Here is an 18,807-nt window from a genome sequence, read left to right as displayed (position 1 = left end):
ATTTGCAATAAAAAAGTTTAATTTTATCTGTGTCTCCTACGATTTTGGGACATGGATTCTGTCTACATCGGCCTATCTACACAAAATTTGAATTCACAAACAAACACAAAGATTGGTGCAACTCATAATTAATCAAAATTTGAATTCACAAACAAACACAAATGCATATAATAACCAAAATTTGAATTCACAAAACCCTAGCCCTAATTTGTGAATTCAAATTCAATTCAAAACCCTAGAATTGGGTTAGGGCTAGGGTTCAATTTGCATTACAAGCTTTGGGTTAGGGCTAGGGCTAGGGCTAGGGTTCAATCTGTGAATTCAAAACCGCAATTTCAATTCACAAAACCCTATTCTACCCACATTGGTATCAATTTGAATTCACAAAACAATTTCAATACACAAAACTATTCTATCATCCAAACTATATTCAAACTATTCTATCTTCCAAACTTCCTCAATTTGAATTTACAAAACCCCAATTTGAATTCACAAAACCCCACATTGTTATGTACCCACATTCACATTTTCACAAACAAAATCAACACAAATAAAATTCAAATTGAGAGAGAGAGAGAGAGAGAGAGAGAGAACCCACGAAGAGAAAGAGAGAGGGAGCAGAGATCAACAGAGAGAGGGAGAATGGTTCGGGCTTTGGGGGAAAAAAACGGAAGTGTTTAAAAAGCGTGGTTGCAAATAGGGGGGTGGGCCATTTTTTATGGCTTTCTGTTAAAAGTGTGGTTATGAATCACGCTTTTTTTTAAAAGCAAAATTTTTTTAAAGGCGTGGTTAGAAATAACGCTATTACTTACAGATGAAAACGCTAATAGGAACATTGTTTTCTTAATTAAAAGCGTGTTTTGTAACTACACTTTTATGATTTTATTTATTTCGTGCGCCTGGGCCACAAATATGCTAAAAGCGTGTTTTGTAAATATGCTTCAGCTCATTCTGAAAAATTCGGCCAAACTAGACTTTAGTTTGAAAAATAACTTAGTAGATATTAGTTTGGGAAAAGCCTCAGGAAACACTCATTATTAGAAAAATGGCCTTCTCCTACCGTATAATTTGTGACAACCTGAGTATCAGTCGCAAATAGCTGATTTATTTCTTATTTTCTTCTATATTTTCCCCTTTTCCTTATATTTGCCCTAGCCCTTCACAATGATCGTTCTCTCTCTCTCTCTCTCTCTCTCTCGCATGCGTTCTCGCTGTCTGTCTCGGTCTCACACTGGTATGATTATCTCTCTCTCTCTCTCTCTCTCTCTCTGTACCTCAATCTCGTTCTCTCTGTCCTTGATGTTCTTCTCAATCTTGTGCTCTCTCTGTTTCTTATATTCTAAAAACACAATCAGCTTTTCCCGATTCTTTCGAACTCGATCATTGAAGGTACTCTCTCTCTCTCTCTCTCTCTCTCTCTCTCTCTCTCGGTACTCGCTCTCGGAAGTTCTCTCGGTTTCTATCTTCCTTCGTTTCTTCTTATTTTGCGATTTGAATCTGCTCCTATGGTTTGGATCGACGGATGACCGTTGCAAAATTCAAATTTGATGATTTCTATTATTCGATGATTGCATTTCAATTTTATTTCTTCATTTCGATATTATTATTATTATTATTATTATTATTTTTTTGCTTCCTAAGCCTGAAAATTCAGCATGTTTTTGTTTTGTCTGATCATATTTCTCCGTTTTGCCTCTGTTTATCTGCTTAGAAATTGTTGGAAACTAGAATTGAAGAAATTGAGTTTTATTCTTTGTCTCTGTTTTAGTCCCTTAGAATGAAAATTAAGATGGGAGTTTTATGCTGTCTACATTTTTCTTATGATATTTATAGTTTTTGCCTCTGTTTTGTTCCTGAGAAAATGCCACCAAACCAAATTAAACCAAGCCTTAAGCCTCATCAGGGTCGGCTACATGAATTCTTCTTCCCTACGCAGCTCTATCAAAGGCCATTCGTTAGTCGAATTAAGTAGATTTATATTTCTATTTACTACACTAGCCAATGTCAATCTTGGTCTACCTCAGCCTCCAACACTTCCATCTATGCTCACTGCATCGCATCTCTTCACAACTGCATTTGTTGGTTTTTGTTGAATATGATCAAACCATTTCAATCTATTTGCTCTCAACTTATCTTCTATTAGTGCTATTCCTACCCATTTCCGGATATACTCATTTCTAATTTTGTCTTTTTTAATCTTGCCACACATTCACCTTAGCACCATCATCTCAGCAACACTCATCTATCTACATGTTATTTCTTGGTTGCCCAACACTTCATCCCATACAATATTGCTGGTCTAATAGCCGTTCTATAGAACTTTATTTTTAGTCTAGTGGGTACTCGTTTATCGCACAGTACCCAGACGCACTTCTCCACTTAAGCCATCTTGCTTTAATTCTATAAACCACATCCGCATCAATCTCTCTCGCTGTTGTGATAATCGATTCTAAATAACGAAAATGTTCGCTCTTAGGTACTTCTTGGTTCTCAATCTTTACTTCTCCTCTGTTTTCATTGTTACTGTTAATAAATTTACACTCTATGTATTTTGTCTTAATTCTACTTATCCGAAATCCTTTAGATTCAAGCGCTTCTCTCCAAATCTCCAACTTTGTGTTAACTCATTCTCTAGTTTCATCCACTAACACGATATTATCTGCAAAAAGCATACACCATGGTACATCATCCTAAATATTTCTCGTCAACTCATCCATAACTAAAGCAAAAAGATAAGGGCTTAAAGTAGATTCCTGGTGTAACCCTACATTAAAAATATGTAGTAAAGTTGACAAATTGTCATGAGATATGAAATTTTTTGAATTCGTAGGACCTTATATTGTGATTATTGGTTTAGATAAGGTATATGATAGGTTTCCTAGATAGCATTATGAGCTGCTAGATAGATATAATGTGGACAGTTTTGGAAAATAAAGGAGTATTAGTTAGATATGTTGATGTAATTATATGTATAACTTAGTTGTAACTATTGGTTAAACAAAGGAGAAACATGTGAATTTCTAATATTAATAGGTTTATATAAAAAATCAGTACTAAGTTCTTATTTTTTTGCATTAGTTATAAATGAATCTATTAGGAACATAATTCAAGAGGATATCGTATTATTTGTAGACTGTACAATTTTAGTTGATGACATAAGAGTAAACTTTAATCTAGAATTGTGGAGAGAGAATTTAGAATCTAAAGAATCAAGTTAATCTGGATTAAGACATTAGTTTGTACACTGCTTCAGAATTGAAGTCCTATTCCTCCACCTGATATATCTTATTTTGTTTGAGCGCTCTATTTCAGGGGAAAGTGAACCCTACTCAATGTGAGGCCATTACTATGGTTTGCGCTCAAGTAAGGTTTACTGTCTTATTCTAGTTTTCTTAGGTGATAAACATCAATTGGAGACCTCAGTAGTGAGAAACCATGTTGTAACTACAGTGGGTGGATGACATTTCCATTTTTGAGCTTAATGTATTGAAGCCTATGAATGCAAATGCTCTTCTACATGTAAGTCCAGTTAGCATTTTATAGATATAAATTGGAAAAGGCATATGATATATCAGACATGTAATTTAAGAACCTAGGTTTCTTTTAGGAGGCACAAAGGATGGTAGTGCATAGGATAATTAGCCACAGCTACCATGTGAAAAAATATGTACGTCGTTGTTGAAGTTTGATATTCTCTTATGTGCTTTAATTGGTGCTATGTTCATCAATGCAGTTGAGTACATTGTGCACTATCGCAAATTGATGGCATTTCTGACCTGTGAATTGATGGCATAATGCACTGTGGTAATTGATCTAACACTTCTAAATTGAATGTGGTGCTTAAGAGGCCATGTTCGAGGTTTGAAACCTAGATGGAAGGCCTTTTCTTAGTAATTTAACCAGGAAAATAATTCAATTTACTTCATGGCGAGTAACCAAAAGAAGAAATAATAAGATCCCAACTGCTTAACTAATTTATAAATGAGGTGGTCATAGTATTGACAATGGAATGGTTGATCAAATGAGTAAATCTGATTATTTTGGTTGCTTGTTTCTCTCTTTAATATTTACCTTTGTAATTGTTTGGAGCAGGTGATTTGTTGTCTGGAAGGAGCACGGATTGGCATACCATAGGAGACATCTTTCGCAGGTGATTGTTGTTGTTTCAAATACTCAACCTCTTGGTTTCTTAAAATTTCCGCAGTTATTTATTTTATTTTATGAACCAATGTATTTTTCTTTCACTTGACAAAATGATGTAACATCGAGCTGTCCTAGATCGTAGTCCAACAGCTAAGTGATTGTTGATGTATTTAAATGAATAATATGCATACATAAATGTTTGTATATATATTTATTTTGATGCCCGACTACTTAAATCAAAATTGTCGAGCCTGATATGGGTATAAGTTTTCGGTTGTCTAATTTTGTTGACTATGGCATACAGGTTAAATATCTTTACTGATGGGTCATGTTTTGTTGCAGCAAATTTTTTGACAACATCATTAACAGAGACATACCCTGGCCCAAAATACCGGATGAAATGAGATACGAAGCGTATGACTTAATTGACAAGTAAGTTTGCAAGAAAGTTATGGATGGTTTCTGGATATTGTTATGATATATATGCAATTTTCAGTAATCAGTGACCTATTTATGCAAGTTCTCTTGTTTGACTAGACTTGGGGAAAGAATTGCAAGTGACATTCTCATAGGTAGAAATGGCCTTGAATTGGCTAGTCATGAGTTTAACACACGAGGGTTTGTTTTAAATAAAGTTTTGTTGTCAATACCCGTCATGACTTGTGAGGATAGATTTAGAAAAGCATTGTTCTGAACTTAGTTTGAGTGAAGTTTTATGCAACTGTCTCCATGTAGTTTGGAAAGGTCATGGTGAGGTTGTTGGCATTGACCTTATAAAGCACAAATAAATAATTAAATGAATAAAACCAAAATGGAGAAAACCGGGACATCTTGGAGTGAGATTGATAACAAAATGAAAATATGAAATAATTTTCTTGGGAACTTGCAATAAATCTTACAGTCTGCTTTCCCTGACCAATGTTCATTACAGAAGCCCCATAGGGTCATATTTGCTCTTTTACGTTTTCAATTTGCTATACTGTGGTCAACCTCTGCACCGACCTGCAAACCCCCAGGTTCCAATCACTTAGTTGGACTGCAATGTTAAATACACGTGGAACCTGGACTGCAATGTTAAATTCATTGTAGTGGCTGATGCATAATGTCTTTAGCATGTAGGAGGGTCTTCATGACACTATTGGATCGATATTCCTTCATGTTTTCGTTTATCTTCTCAGCGGCAACAACCATCCGACAGCTCCGACACCTTGAGATTCAGGTAAGCTTCCTCTTCTATTTGACTCTCTCCCTCTTTTTCCATTCTCCATGTTTTTCGATCTGTTTTTATATTTTTTTCATCTATCTATATATATATGTATATATTCGTTTTTTTTTTCTTTCATCTGCAGCTGGAATTTGATGCATTGAAGCCCTTTATTCTTCTGTAGTCATCTTCGAAAACTTTCAGGTAATTCGTAACTAACTATTATCCTCCTTTGCTTCCTGTTGTATACAATCAAAATTACATAAAATAAAATAAAACTAATAAATTTAATAAGAAGACTAAAATGAAAGAAACAATTAGATATTAGGGTCTATGTTACATGGACTCGGGTACGGGTATCGGGTGCGGGTGCGTATCTAGGGGTCGGACACTTCAAAATTAAAAATTAAGGATACGTGGATATGTATCCAAATTTGGATACGAGTATGGGGATACGTTAAATAGTTTAAAAAAATATATATATTTATGATATGAAGATGAGTTATATTATATAAATAACAAATAAAAATTATAAAAATTATTTTAGATATAAAATAAATTATATTATATATGATAAAATAAGTTATTTTTATTTTAGACATAAAAATTATATTATTTATGATATATTATAATATATAAATTTTTTTGGATGAATAATATTATATATTATTATATTAATGTAATTTATACTATATGTTAATGTAAATGTAATATGAATAATGGATAAATAATATTATATGATATGAATAATATTATATATTATTATAGTAATGTAATTTATATTATATACTAATATAATATAAAGAAGAAGAGAAGAAAATAGAACAGAGAGAACAAAGAGAAAAAAATAGCGGGAGATCGAGAGAAGAAAGGAGAAGAAAGAAGAAAATAATACTATTAAAGAAGAAAATAGAACAGAGAGAGGAGAAGAAAGAAGAGAGAAGTCAGATAGAAGAAGAGAGAGAGAGAGAGTAGAGGGAGATCGAGAGACGAGAGGAGAGGAAGAGAGATCAATAGATCGAGAGACGAGAGAGAAGACAGAGCAGGAGATGGAGATCGAGCATCGAGCATGTCGAAGTTGTCGAAGTAGCGACCAAAGGGATCAAAGTCGGCGACTGATGTCTTCACCGCTTCGACAGGCGACCAGGTTCTCTCTTGTTCTCTCCTCTTTCATGTCTTTTGCTATTTGTAAAGAGTCATGTCCGAGAGAGAACAGGCGAATTCGACACAGATCCCACACCTGCACCCGTACCCGTGTCGTGTCGTGTCGTGTCGACACGGGTACTTCGCCCAAGGTGTCGAGTCCATGTAACACAGATTAGGGTTCATAAGTGTTACTTTCATAATCTTGATGTTTTTGTAATTGTTATTTGATTAGTTGATTTCCACAAATACACAGGTATAGTTATTTTTCTATATGTTATATACTTGAAGTGAAAGATTTGCAAGGGCTTGAATTGAAAGATTTTCACAAATCATTAAAAAATATATATATATACAAAAATTTACCGACATATCTTGGCGTACCTGTGTCTTACTTTTTTAAGGTTTTTCTATATAAGTATCTATACCCACACCTGTGCTTCATAAATCTATGTAACTTCCAAATAATAAGAAATGAAAATAAAAATAGGAAATTCCAATAAAATACTCATAATGAAGGAAATGCTTAGATTTATCTATGTCTTGCTTCTAATCAATGATGTTTCATATTTATTGCAAGAAGAATGAAAAAATTGAAGGAACATATATATAGTTTGAGTGGAAAAAATTGAAAAGCATTTTCAATACCGAAGACTAGAAGGTAATTTTTGACAAATTGAGAGGCACATGCCCCTCCCAAGGCCTTAGTGGTTTTGCCACTTTTCATCCTCTTCATCCTTTGTAAGGACAAACATTGAAACCCACCTGATGTCTCTTCCACCATGAAATGTCTAGCCATAACTATCTACTAAAAATCCCTATGTATGATGCAAGCCAAACATGCAAGGGAACAAGGTTTTGCATGAAGGAAAATTCTCTCGTAGACAGTAGGATGCTACGGAGAGAACACCCTAGAGCGATTTGTATATTTGAAACCCTATGTTTAAATTTACCTATGAAACTAGACATGATCATATGTTTTCCTCTGTTTAGATTTACCTACAACCTAGACGCAGTATTACATGGATGCTTCAATTCCTCTTTGCGTAACCGTGTCCACCAAATATAACAAGGGAAATGGTATGGGATGTGACTGACACATGTACCCAAATTAGATGGGTGGTTCCTCTAGTTTTTATGATATTTGAAGAAAAAGAAACTCACATTTGACAGTTAAGAGAACTTCTTGTCAACTTTTGGATGCATATACCAATAGGCCAATATCCTAATATTTTGGGTTTAAGAAGGTTTGACACTTGGACACACCCACATCCAATACTGCGACCCCCCTAAATCCTAAACCCCTAATTCTTAAATCCCTAAACCCTAAACCCTAATCAATAGGATTTAGATATTAGAAAAAAGGATAAATTACAAATACACCTCTTGAGGTTTGATTAAAATACGAATCGCTCCTTATGGTTCTAGAAATTACATTTCACCTCCTGAGGTTTCTAATTTCATAACAAATCGTCCCTTTTATTAATAAATCGTCAAGTCAATTAACGATTTTTAATGATATTAGAAATATATTTCAATTAATAATTTAGATAATTTTATTATTGTATAGGAGAGCAATTATGAATTTCATTTTTTTAGTTAATTCTGTTAAATAAAAGTTTCTAACAAGGGGTATTTGTAATTCTCCAAACCACAGGAGCAATCTGTACTTTAAGCAAACCTCAGGGGGTGTATTTGTAATTTACCCTACCTAGAAAAAAAATGAATATAATTAAGCATGCGTGTAGTTAAATGATGGGAGTTAAGAAGAGCCATATGTTGGTGGTTGAACCAATGTAGCGACAGATGGGCTGCCCTAGTTTGAATAACAACAACTATATAGTTCAATCAAGTTCATAAGCAGCTCCCATCCTTCAAAGATATCTGCACAAGGACAACATTAAGTTGCCTAGTATTGCTCATTGTTTCTCTACAATGCAGCAACCCTTTTCGCAATAGTATGGAGAAAATTATTGACTGAAAAACACTCAAAATTTTATCAGTAATGCTATAGTGACCAAAAGTTGGTTGCCATATGATATGTCATCATAATATTAGTTTAATTCTCACTGTAAACAAATAAAAAAAATATTAGTTCCATGTAAACAAAATCTAATTCCATGCATAGATTAGAGCTGTCTTAAAACTTTAATATTGGTTCACTAGTTTCCACATTTTTCAGCTGCTCTGGTTCATTCATATTGTGGACTGAATCGAAGGTTTTTAACTGTTAACATGTCTCTCTCTCTCTCTCTATCGATCTATCTATTTGGGAAGCGGGTTTAGTGCAGTGGAGTTCATGTTATTATTATTATTATTCATTTATTGGAAGGAGGGGGGGGGGGGGGGGGGGAAATGAGCCTAGATTGTTCATTGTAGGATATATGAATTGAATTAATCCAAACTGGTTTCAACACAACTTGGCCACCACAAATGCCATTTTAAGCCTTGAATTCATGAAATGAATTCCTGAAAAATATTTTATCACTTCAACATCATTTACTTCTCAATAATAAGTCTTGGGTCCCACCATGCCCATGGGTCCCACATAACTTGGCCAGCAAATCATGCATATTATATTAAAATTAATATATGAACTCAACCGCATGATCCATAGCTTGCCATTTATGTGTACCCAACTCATATATAAACATACATATATCTATAATAATATAACTAAAAGAAAAAATTTCTAGGTCTCTACAGCCATGAACTTCTCAAATACCAGCAAATCTTCTTTGTGTCAGCAAGCTTGACACATGGCAACATCTGGATTGGTTTGCATCTATAGTTGCAAACCCCCGAAGTCCCCAAATTTTGTGAATTTGCAGGAGATCGTCCTTACGTTAGATTTAGCTAACAAAGAGGACAACCATGAGCTGCATCTATAGCCATGAACCAGTTCACATCTTACCTATGAATACCAGCTTCTCTGTCATGACCCTATATCCACATCCTTTTTTTTGGTTATTGTAAATGCGGCAATGCATAAAAAATTTGAAATGCTAGTTGCTGGTGCTTCCAAAGGCCTAAACTCAACAAAACATACAATAATAGGAATAATAAGTGAGGTGTGTGCAAGTGGAAGCTGAGCATAGTGGCTATGAGCTCAACCTCCCTATCCAACATGAATTATACAGATGGTACATCACACAGTATTAAGGTCCGCACTAGGCCATTCAGAAACATGAGTACAAAAATATACATCTCTAAGAACAAACCAAAAGATATGTACAAAGAGGCCATATAAAGGTCTAACAAAAAGGTGGGAGTTCTTCAAGTGTGAAGCTCCAAATGTCACGCCAATCACAATCTAATCCCCCCCTATCAATTGAAGTAATAAACTATGGGGTGAACTAATGCCATGCCTAGTTAATAACAAGATATTGGAGTAAGTTCAAAAGCATTTACACATTTTTAGAGAAATAGAAGCATAATTCAAGCAATTATTGCATCAAAACTTTCATGTTGCCATTTAAAGTAAGATCATATCAATAAGAAAGTGTAGCATGCACATACTACGGATACCAAAGTTAAACATCACTTGCTAACTTTATTAAAGTTGCAATGATCCAACACTTTAATGATAACATCAAAAAAGCTAATTAGAAGTAGCCACTAGGAAATATATATAATGAATCAATACACCAAAGTAATGGGCATCACAAATTTCCATTAAGTGAGTTCTTCACAAATCCTTTTTTCTCATGATCTTCAAAAGTGAAGAAGTGACCACAAGCTATAGCAAGCATGGCTCTATGGCACTCAACCTTAATAGATTTGAAATAGGAGTGCTCATGGGTCAGATTGGGTCGGGTTCATCACATACCCGTCACCCAAACCGATCATGTTTGGTTGGAAGATAGTCCACTTGATTTCAACTTAATAAATGTTTGAGACCGATCATCGTCAGTCTGGAGATTGTCCGTCGGAATTTGAAACAATCTGCCATGTTTTTCTCTCATTCCCACCACAACCCTTGTCAACAATCCCATCTTTCCTAAACCCTAACCCTAGTCTCTCAATCATCTATCCAAATCCCAGTAGACAATAGAACATCCTCAACAACCCCCCCACTTCCACTTTCTAACATCACAACAACCATCCCCTACTCTGCACATCATTGTCTACAATGGGCTTTATGGTTGATCAACATGGGGTGAAATCAATGATCGATAAGTGAAATCAGGGAACCATTACCTCATCTTTGAAAAATAACGGCCTTGTTTGGTTTGTCTCATCAGAGACCATTTTTGAAAAAAAATTTCAAAAATTTCTTTGGTTGAAATTTTTTGAAAAAAAAAAAAATTTAAATCACTTCTTTCTCTACTACACATCAATCACTTGTTCTCTCCTCTCTCCTCTCACATCCTACACATAAATCAATCACTTTTTCTCTCACACCAATCTATTCAACTACAAAAAAAGAAAAATAAAAATAAAGATAAATTAAATCATCCCAAACTTCAAAAAATTCAAAACTATTTTCAAAACATACAACCAAACAAATTTTCAAATTTTGTAAACTCTTTCCAGAAAATTATTTTTCAAAAATTGTTTCACAAATACAAACCAAACATGGCCAACAACATTGATAATGGATCAATATTTTTGCACCTCATCTTCGAAGAATAACACTATCGAAGCTCATGGAGAGGAAACTAGGGAGGTGAGAGAAGTTTCTCGTCATTCATAAGAGAGAGCTGTGAATTTGATAAGTGATAATGCTTGAGAGATAAGGGTAATCTCAACGAACCCACGAGGTTATGAAATGATCCCTTAAAGGATAAGAGTAGCCAAGGTGTTGTCTCATGAACCTTTGATATTGTGTATATGCTAGTTCTGAAATATATTTCTTAATTCTTCGGTTAGATCGGATTATACAGGTGATATTTTATCAAACCTAACACCCGATTGACAATCTGATTTTTAATTTTATTTCAATCTGCAGCTGACTGTGTCACTTCACGATATTGTTCGTTGATGGTAATTTCGGGTTGGGTTAAGTGGGTCAATTAGGTTTATGAACGCACCTAATTTGAAAGCTTGTGAAGCTACTCATTGTTTTGCCCTTCAATGCTTTATCCAAATCTATGCCAAGAGCTCAATTGAACTTATCAATTGCTTTTTCAGTCTTGGGACCAATAATATCATGGCTACTTTGTTGGAAACATTCAAACTGTTACTACTATTCTTCCTCTTCCTTGCTCTATTATTATTTCCTTCGTCATTAGTGGAAGCATTTGGTAAGAAATGTTTCATTTCTTCAAAATCAACACCCAAATTTTGACTTATTCCTATTCACCTCCTCCAAGACATCTTCAACAAAAAGATTTTTTTCTTGTAGCACGATCTTTCCCGAAGATAGTGCAATGCTTTTCATAGTATAAGAAACTTATTCTTCTATAAAGTTGCATACTTGTTTGTGGCTTTACTAGAACATTTAGATAGTGTTCACATGTCAACACTATATTATTGGATAGAATAGAAGCAACAATAATATCAATGTTGATCGGGTAACACTTGGTTTGGTCAACCACTCTACTCGAGTGTGCCATCACCTTCATGTCTACAATAGGCTAGCGCTTCTATGTAATACTCACTCAATCTGCCTGGGTTGCCTACAACCCCATCAAGTGGTGCTTCAATCTCCAGTCCGAAGCACTTGACCATCGCTATCTAAGTTTGGAGTAGGGCCTGTGTTCCTTGCTTGGGATCTCCCAGAGAATTCGTGGTTTGAAGGAGCCTAGAGTCCAAGGGCCTGTCTAGGTGCCTTTGCCAACTCTCTCTCTCTCTCAAGTTGGCTCACACTTGTATCATTTTAGAAAGGCATTTTTCAAGAACATGTGATGTTTCGAAGGCTGAATCATACCTAACATTGAACTTCTTTGACACCTCCAAAGGGACGTATTGTACCTATCCACTATCCATCCTATGATACGAACCCCAAGGGGTGATTTTAGGATTTAGAGGTAGTTAAGATACCTCTATTCTATCGAACAAAGGGAATAAAGCCACCTATTTTTGGTTCAATTGACCTCCCATGGTTTGGCTATTTGTATTAGGAGGCCTCCATGCAATGAGCATTTTAGCCTTCTCCTACCCTTTAGACAATAGCGTCAAGCTCTTCACTTCTACCCTCTCTCCATCCTCTATGGTTGCCTTACCTCTCTCTTCCTCCGCCTTTGGTGGACTCTAGCCAATTCAGTGCCTACTGTATTTCCATAGGGTTTCCCTCAGCCACATGGTCATCCAACCATCCATAGAGATATCCTGGAAAGCCATGGCCAATAATTCAAGAGTAATGCGAAAGTTAGTATATCATCTTGCAATGGTGGAAAATGTGAGTAATTAATTAACCAACCTTTTTGAATGATAGACTTATGTTTCAACAGTTGTTCGAACTATGTGAGTTTGGTTTTAGGAGGAAACTATAAAGTATAATACTTTATCCTTGTTTTACCTAGATATGGGAATACTTCTTGGGAAGAAATTGTCTGGAAAGCATATGTGACTTCAAGTATATTTTCATATCCTTCTAGTATTGTGGTGGTGCAGTTGGGGGGAAGGGGAGGACAAAAAAGCAGGATTGAGCATATAATGAAGGATATTAATTTCTGGATATTGATTGTTGGGTTTTATGTCATATAAAGTGAGATGGAAGGGATAGGTTGACTTTTTAAGGATTTTTTTTAATAGCCTTGTGGAGTTGTAATTTTTTCTTTGTACTTTTATTTGGGATATGTTGAATTTTCTTTCCTATATCGTCCTCCTTATTTGCTGCTGTTGTTGCTGTTGCATTGGAGTGATATTTATTCAGGCTAATTACGCATGCCTCCTTTATGGTACTTGACAATCTATGAAGCATAGACACTACTCCTAACCTCACTAATCTGTGTTCGATATGTCTGGTACATAGACACGTTCGGACACACTCTTAACACACTCCTCAGAGTGTTTGAATTTTTTGTTTTATTTTTCTGTTTACACATGTTGTGGGACATATGCTAGGACACGTTGATGGACACACTGAAAGAGTAGGACATTCTGGGTCACAACCCTAGACTCTCTCTCTCTCTCTCTCATATTTTTTTTGGATTGACTTAGTCTAATTTCTCCTCTCTGTTCTTTCTCTCTTTTTTGTGAAGCACACTGTAAATTAACTTGTTTATTTATTTTTTCCCAAACATAGAAGAGGCTCTAAAGGCTCCTATGTTTTTGTTAAGTCCACTGCTTTCTCATAGGTCATCTGTCTATTCTCCATATCTATTGTGGATATCGTTAGTTTTTTGGCATTGTTACTTGTATTGGGCATTGACAGTTCTTATTCTCTTGTTTACTAGCCTGCTTGTTATAATAATAATAATAATAATAATAATAATAATAAAATTTATAGCAATGTGATTGATATGCAAATTGTTGTGAATGCTTGTGGGTAATGTGATTGTTATTAAATTTTTATTTGTGTTTTACCCCTAATTTGATTGAAATAATGTTTTCTTTTTCTTCTATGGATTTATAATATATATGTATTTATACGTGTCCTTGTCCTAATTTTTAAAAAAATGTCGTGTCAGAATCTAAGTGTCATGTTGTGATGTCGTGTCTGTGTCCGTATCTATATCCGTATCCGTGTTTCATAGCTAACAATTAGAAGACCTAACTTGAGGTTTTTGAAATTACACTTCCTTGCCTTACTTTACTAGATAATATAACACCCCTTCCCTCTATTATGTTGTCATTGGACAACTAACAGAAAATTATGATGTTGGCATTTTTAGTGTTTAAATACCAAAACTACCTTTGCAAGCATAACTAAATACCTCTCTACCAACACACAATGAAACACCTCCATCTCTTTGCCCTCTTTATTCTTTCCACTACCATAGCCACATAACCACCACCACCACCACCACCACCATAGCCTCATGACAGGACCCGCAACCACCATAGAGAGAGAATGATGGAAGAGACGAAACTCACGACAGATAGACTGGTGAAGAATAGCGCTCCCCCTCCTTGAATTAGGATTAGATATTCAAACTCGGTTTTTGATTTGGGGATTTCAAAACAAAAACAAAAACAAAAACAAAAAAATGGGTTTTTATTGTGATTTCAATTGAAAAATTAGTGTTTTGATTGAGAGAACCTAAAAAATTGACAAAATATTAGTTTTAGGTTGTGGAATTGGGTTTTGTCTTAAATGTGAGTTGGGAAAAGTTTGGAATTTGATTCTCTCTGAATCTGAGTTGGAATTAATTGAAATAAATTGGGTTATTTAATGGGTTGAACAAATGTATCTCTTTGCCCTCTTTATTCTCTCCACTACCATAGCCACATAACCACCACCACCACCATAGCCTCATGACAACTCAATGACGATGTAAGATGCTGATCAAGGAATGAGGCTCAATGTTTCTCACTGATCGACCGTGTTTTTCATTCACTACAATTTTTGTTATATTATGACCTCGTCAAAGCTCTTGGGTTTTCATTTGTTCTTTGTTCTTTGTAGATTATCGTCTCCCCTAAAAAGGCATTATATTTGATAGAGGGAGAAATTGAAAGCTAGTTTTATACATTATTTTTTTTGTTTGTTTGTTTGTTTGCTATTGTCAACTTCTTGTTGATGCCAAGGGGTGTAAAATATGTGGTGTTGGGGCCAAGGGTGTTCAATGAAATGCTTGGTAGGAGTATGGTTTGTTATTGATTTTAATTATTGGGTTTGTAAAGTCTACCAATGAAATGCCTGTGCTTGTCTACATTTGGTTTTTTATTGTTGCCTAGGTCTTGGCTTTTTAATTACTTGATTTGTAAATGCCTAGTAGGAGTATGTTTGCAACATGTTATTCAACAAAGCTGATGGGGTTGGCTTATGGTGACACCCACCTTGTTGCCATTGGATCAACACTCTTGGCAATGGAGATTCATTTAGCTCAAACATGGTGGCATGTGAGAGGGGAATATACTTGTTTGCAGAAGTTTTGACAAGGGAGAACAGAGTGATGGGAGTTTTGTGCGCTAATAAGAGGGACATTGGTCTTTGGTTTGCTTCACTTGATTGGATCTTGTAGGCCTTGCCAAGGGAGGGAGTTGAAGGATGGAAGGGATTTGTTTATGCCTTCGGTGGATTTGTGCAAAGATGGTGCTTGGAGTAAGATTAGGAACTTGAATGAGTTTGATGATGGGAAGTCTCTTACAGATCTTTTATGGTGGATCCATAGTAGACGTGATGAAGAAAAAGGATACGAAGGGGGGAGGGAAGTTCTGCTGGGTTGTTGGTGGTTCACAGTGTGGATTTTGGTAGGCTGAAGAGGAGAGAGGGAGAGAATATAAGTGTTTGGTTAGGGGCTTAATTGGGGATGGAGCAAAAGCGGGAGTGGCAGTCGAGGAGCAAGGGCATATAGAAGTTTCTTAGGTTGAGTGCCTATGGGAGCGTGTATATATTTATTTATTAGATATATAAAGATATTCTAACAATTATTTTTTGCTGCTTAGTTGTAATATATATATTGAAATATGAATGAATATTAGAGATTAATGTCAACTACAAATTGTCTTATTAAGTATAAATAAATATTATATAAATGGAAACAACTAGAACAAGTTTGAGTTGCTTTTCTTTTATTTCTATGAGATTTATATGTTTGAGAGGTTTCTATCTTAGTAGCGAATTCTTACAAGTTTCTTACTTGGCAGCACATAATCATGTTTCTTAATAAGAAATGCCATTTGAATAGAAGGTTCCTGCATTGGTGAGAGGATTAAAAAATAGATTTTTATCGGTTATGTGTTTTTTAATTTAAGAGTATTTTTTCCATTTAGTCCAAAATTTAACATTGTTTGGGGCTAAGTTAATGGAGGGGGGTTTGTGTATATTGTCAGGTAAAGTGAGGGAGGATAGTGTAATTTCAGAAATATCAAGGGAGGCCTGGTAATTAACCCTAGTTTATTTTATTTTATTTTATTTTATTTTAATATCGCAACAATTTTTAATTTTTAATTTTTGGGTGGGGGCTGGATATTTTCTTAATCTTGTTAATGTTTGTGGGTTTCCTCATAGTTCAATGATGACCATGAGGAGATTATTGCGTAATTTCAATTTCTGGCTATGTCATCTGTCAAGTTTGAGAAAATATTTAAATGCTTCTGTAGATAAATCAGTCTCATGCTATTTACCAAGGCTGTAAAAAAAAAAATCAGAATTTCTACTGTTTCCAGCTTCGTCTTTTTTTATTTATTTTTTTAAAACCTTGTTGAGGTAGTAGATTATTGAGATTGGATACTGTAAATGACATTTAAATTAAGTTGCAAATTATCCTGAGTAATTTTCAAAATAAAAATATATTGTTTCACAAGAATTCGTTCTGGTGGTACGTTTTGATGATGTTTGTGACTTTGAAGTTCATATACATAAACTTTCAACGACTGCTACTAATCTTGAGTCTTGTTTCAGGGCATTCCTTGTTGCCTTGTGTATCCTGATATCCACCTTTCTATATTAGTATTGAGGCTTAGATTGGTGACAATATCAAGATTAACTGGAATGGCTAAACTGGTTAGCCGAGTCACTCTACTCGGAATAGTCAGATTGCAGAGCTGGAGTCCTAGTTTTCATTCCTTGGCACAAACTCAAGTCCCTAACCAATACAATGAAAGTGAAATTCAAGCCCTAATACTGAGATCAACTGGAATGGCTAAACTAGTTAGCAGAAATACTCAACTTGGAATGTTCAGAGTTCAGACTCAAAGCTACAGTATGGCGGTGCATGCTCATACTTGCAACCAAAATGATGCGAGCACAGTGTCATCACTGGAGGATCAAACGAAAGTCACATGTCCGGGAGGAGTTCGGAGGCCCCAAATTGGAGAGAATGTGTCGAGAAAGGATAAGATCAGTTTTCTAGTTGGAACCCTTCTTGATGTTGAGGATAGTAAAGAAGCTGTCTACGGTGCACTCGATGCGTGGGTTGCATGGGAGCAGAATTTCCCAATTGGTTCCCTCAAGAATGTGTTGCTTGCTCTTGAGAAAGAGCAACAATGGCATAGAGTTGTTCAGGTTATAAAATGGATGCTAAGCAAAGGACAGGGAACCACAATGAGGACGTATGGACAGTTAATACGAGCATTAGATATGGACCACCGGGTTGAAGAAGCACACGAGTTTTGGGTGAAGAAAATTGGTAGTGATTTGCATTCAGTACCTTGGCAGTTGTGTGATCTTATGATATCTGTATATTATCGAAACAACAGGTTGGAGAATCTTGTAAAGCTTTTCAAGGGTCTGGAAGCTTTTGATCGTAAACCCCCGGAGAAGAAGGTGGTGAAGAAAGTTGCAAACGCGTATGAGATGTTAGGGTTAATTGAAGACAGGGATCGGGTATTGGAGAAGTACAAGAGTCTATTTTCTGAGACAGGAAAGCTCAAGAAATCTAGGAATGTTTCCAAGAAAAAGAAAAAATAATGTTGGAGAAAGTATGCCTCCAACATGTAATCAGTGATTTTCTTCTTGACATATTTTCATTGCAAAAATTGCATGAGAGAGAGAGAGAGAGAGAGTGGTGCTGTGCTAGGCCATTAGTAGTGGGATGGTTTTAGGTTAGTACCCAAGTGGACTATTATTTGTGCTGTATTTTCATTATGGATTTGAAAAGAGAAAGAAAAATGAAGAAAAAATTGAACTTATATTTTATTTTTATTTTACTTATTTTTTTCTTTTGTTCTCTAAATTTTTATACAAATTCATGATCTAAACGTAACTTTAAAATCTTGAAACTATGATATTTCTTTTGAGAAATTTTGGAATCAGTCAGGATTTTGTAAAATGTATGTTGAAATTACCTTTGGTTGGTTTTGTCTGTTTATATCATATTTGCCATGCATTAAAAAATATGACAAATTTGAATTTTATCCTTGATTCGTTTTTAACTTATTTAATTTTTCCATCACTAATGAATGACTCGAGTAATTTATACTCTACTCTTTCAACCACCCATCCAATATCCAATAAAATAATGAATTGAGCTTACTTTAAAACAAATAAATAAATTAACAAATGACATTAAAAATTGCTATAGATTACAAAATTTTGGTGATCAGCTAAGTTCCGTTCCTTGGCTGGAGAGGACAAAAATTCAAAGATGTCTATTTTTTATTTTTTGATTTTTTGTTTTTTTGAGCGATAAAAGAACAAATGGTAGCATTTGTTTTTAGGGGAGAGAAGAAGGATAATTAACCAATAGCTTTAATTTGCTATATAACAAAATTTCGGTGATGAGCCAAGTACATTTGCAACCTTTCAAAATAATAATAATAAA

General features: G+C 35.0%; 1 protein-coding gene across 50 annotated transcripts; it reads left to right on the top strand.

Moving 5' to 3' along the window:
• Window positions 1-1,022: 1,022 nt before the first annotated feature.
• On the top strand, window positions 1,023-18,205 carry LOC114295552 (pentatricopeptide repeat-containing protein At4g18975, chloroplastic). Of its 50 annotated transcripts, XM_082892303.1 has the most exons (11): window positions 1,176-1,234; window positions 1,356-1,389; window positions 3,313-3,363; window positions 3,451-3,519; window positions 3,734-3,804; window positions 4,093-4,150; window positions 4,486-4,575; window positions 5,075-5,159; window positions 5,256-5,362; window positions 5,493-5,551; window positions 16,947-18,205. In XM_082892303.1, exon 11 carries the CDS (start codon window positions 17,037-17,039, stop codon window positions 17,952-17,954), a length of 918 nt encoding a protein of 305 aa, XP_082748429.1. In that variant the 5' UTR covers window positions 1,176-1,234; window positions 1,356-1,389; window positions 3,313-3,363; window positions 3,451-3,519; window positions 3,734-3,804; window positions 4,093-4,150; window positions 4,486-4,575; window positions 5,075-5,159; window positions 5,256-5,362; window positions 5,493-5,551; window positions 16,947-17,036; the 3' UTR covers window positions 17,955-18,205. The 50 variants fall into 50 exon arrangements, 43 of the variants coding, with proteins under 43 accessions (XP_082748434.1, XP_028095610.2, XP_082748450.1 ...); XR_014342607.1 differs by lacking the exon at window positions 3,451-3,519 and having other exon boundaries at window positions 1,139-1,234; window positions 5,263-5,362; window positions 16,947-17,036; XM_082892319.1 differs by lacking the exons at window positions 3,313-3,363; window positions 3,451-3,519 and adding an exon at window positions 16,376-16,424 and having other exon boundaries at window positions 1,141-1,234.
• The last annotated feature ends 602 nt before the right edge of the window (window positions 18,206-18,807 follow it).

Source organism: Camellia sinensis, chromosome 10 (genome assembly GCF_055761805.1).
Source record: "Camellia sinensis isolate YWXY chromosome 10, ASM5576180v1, whole genome shotgun sequence".
Classification (NCBI taxonomy): domain Eukaryota; kingdom Viridiplantae; phylum Streptophyta; class Magnoliopsida; order Ericales; family Theaceae; genus Camellia; species Camellia sinensis.
This window is presented reverse-complemented; position numbering and strand designations above follow the sequence as displayed.

Bases quoted from the DNA above. Each gene is read 5' to 3' on its own strand.
- LOC114295552 (XM_082892308.1), top strand. From the start codon at position 17,037: ATGGCTAAACTGGTTAGCCGAGTCACTCTACTCGGAATAGTCAGATTG.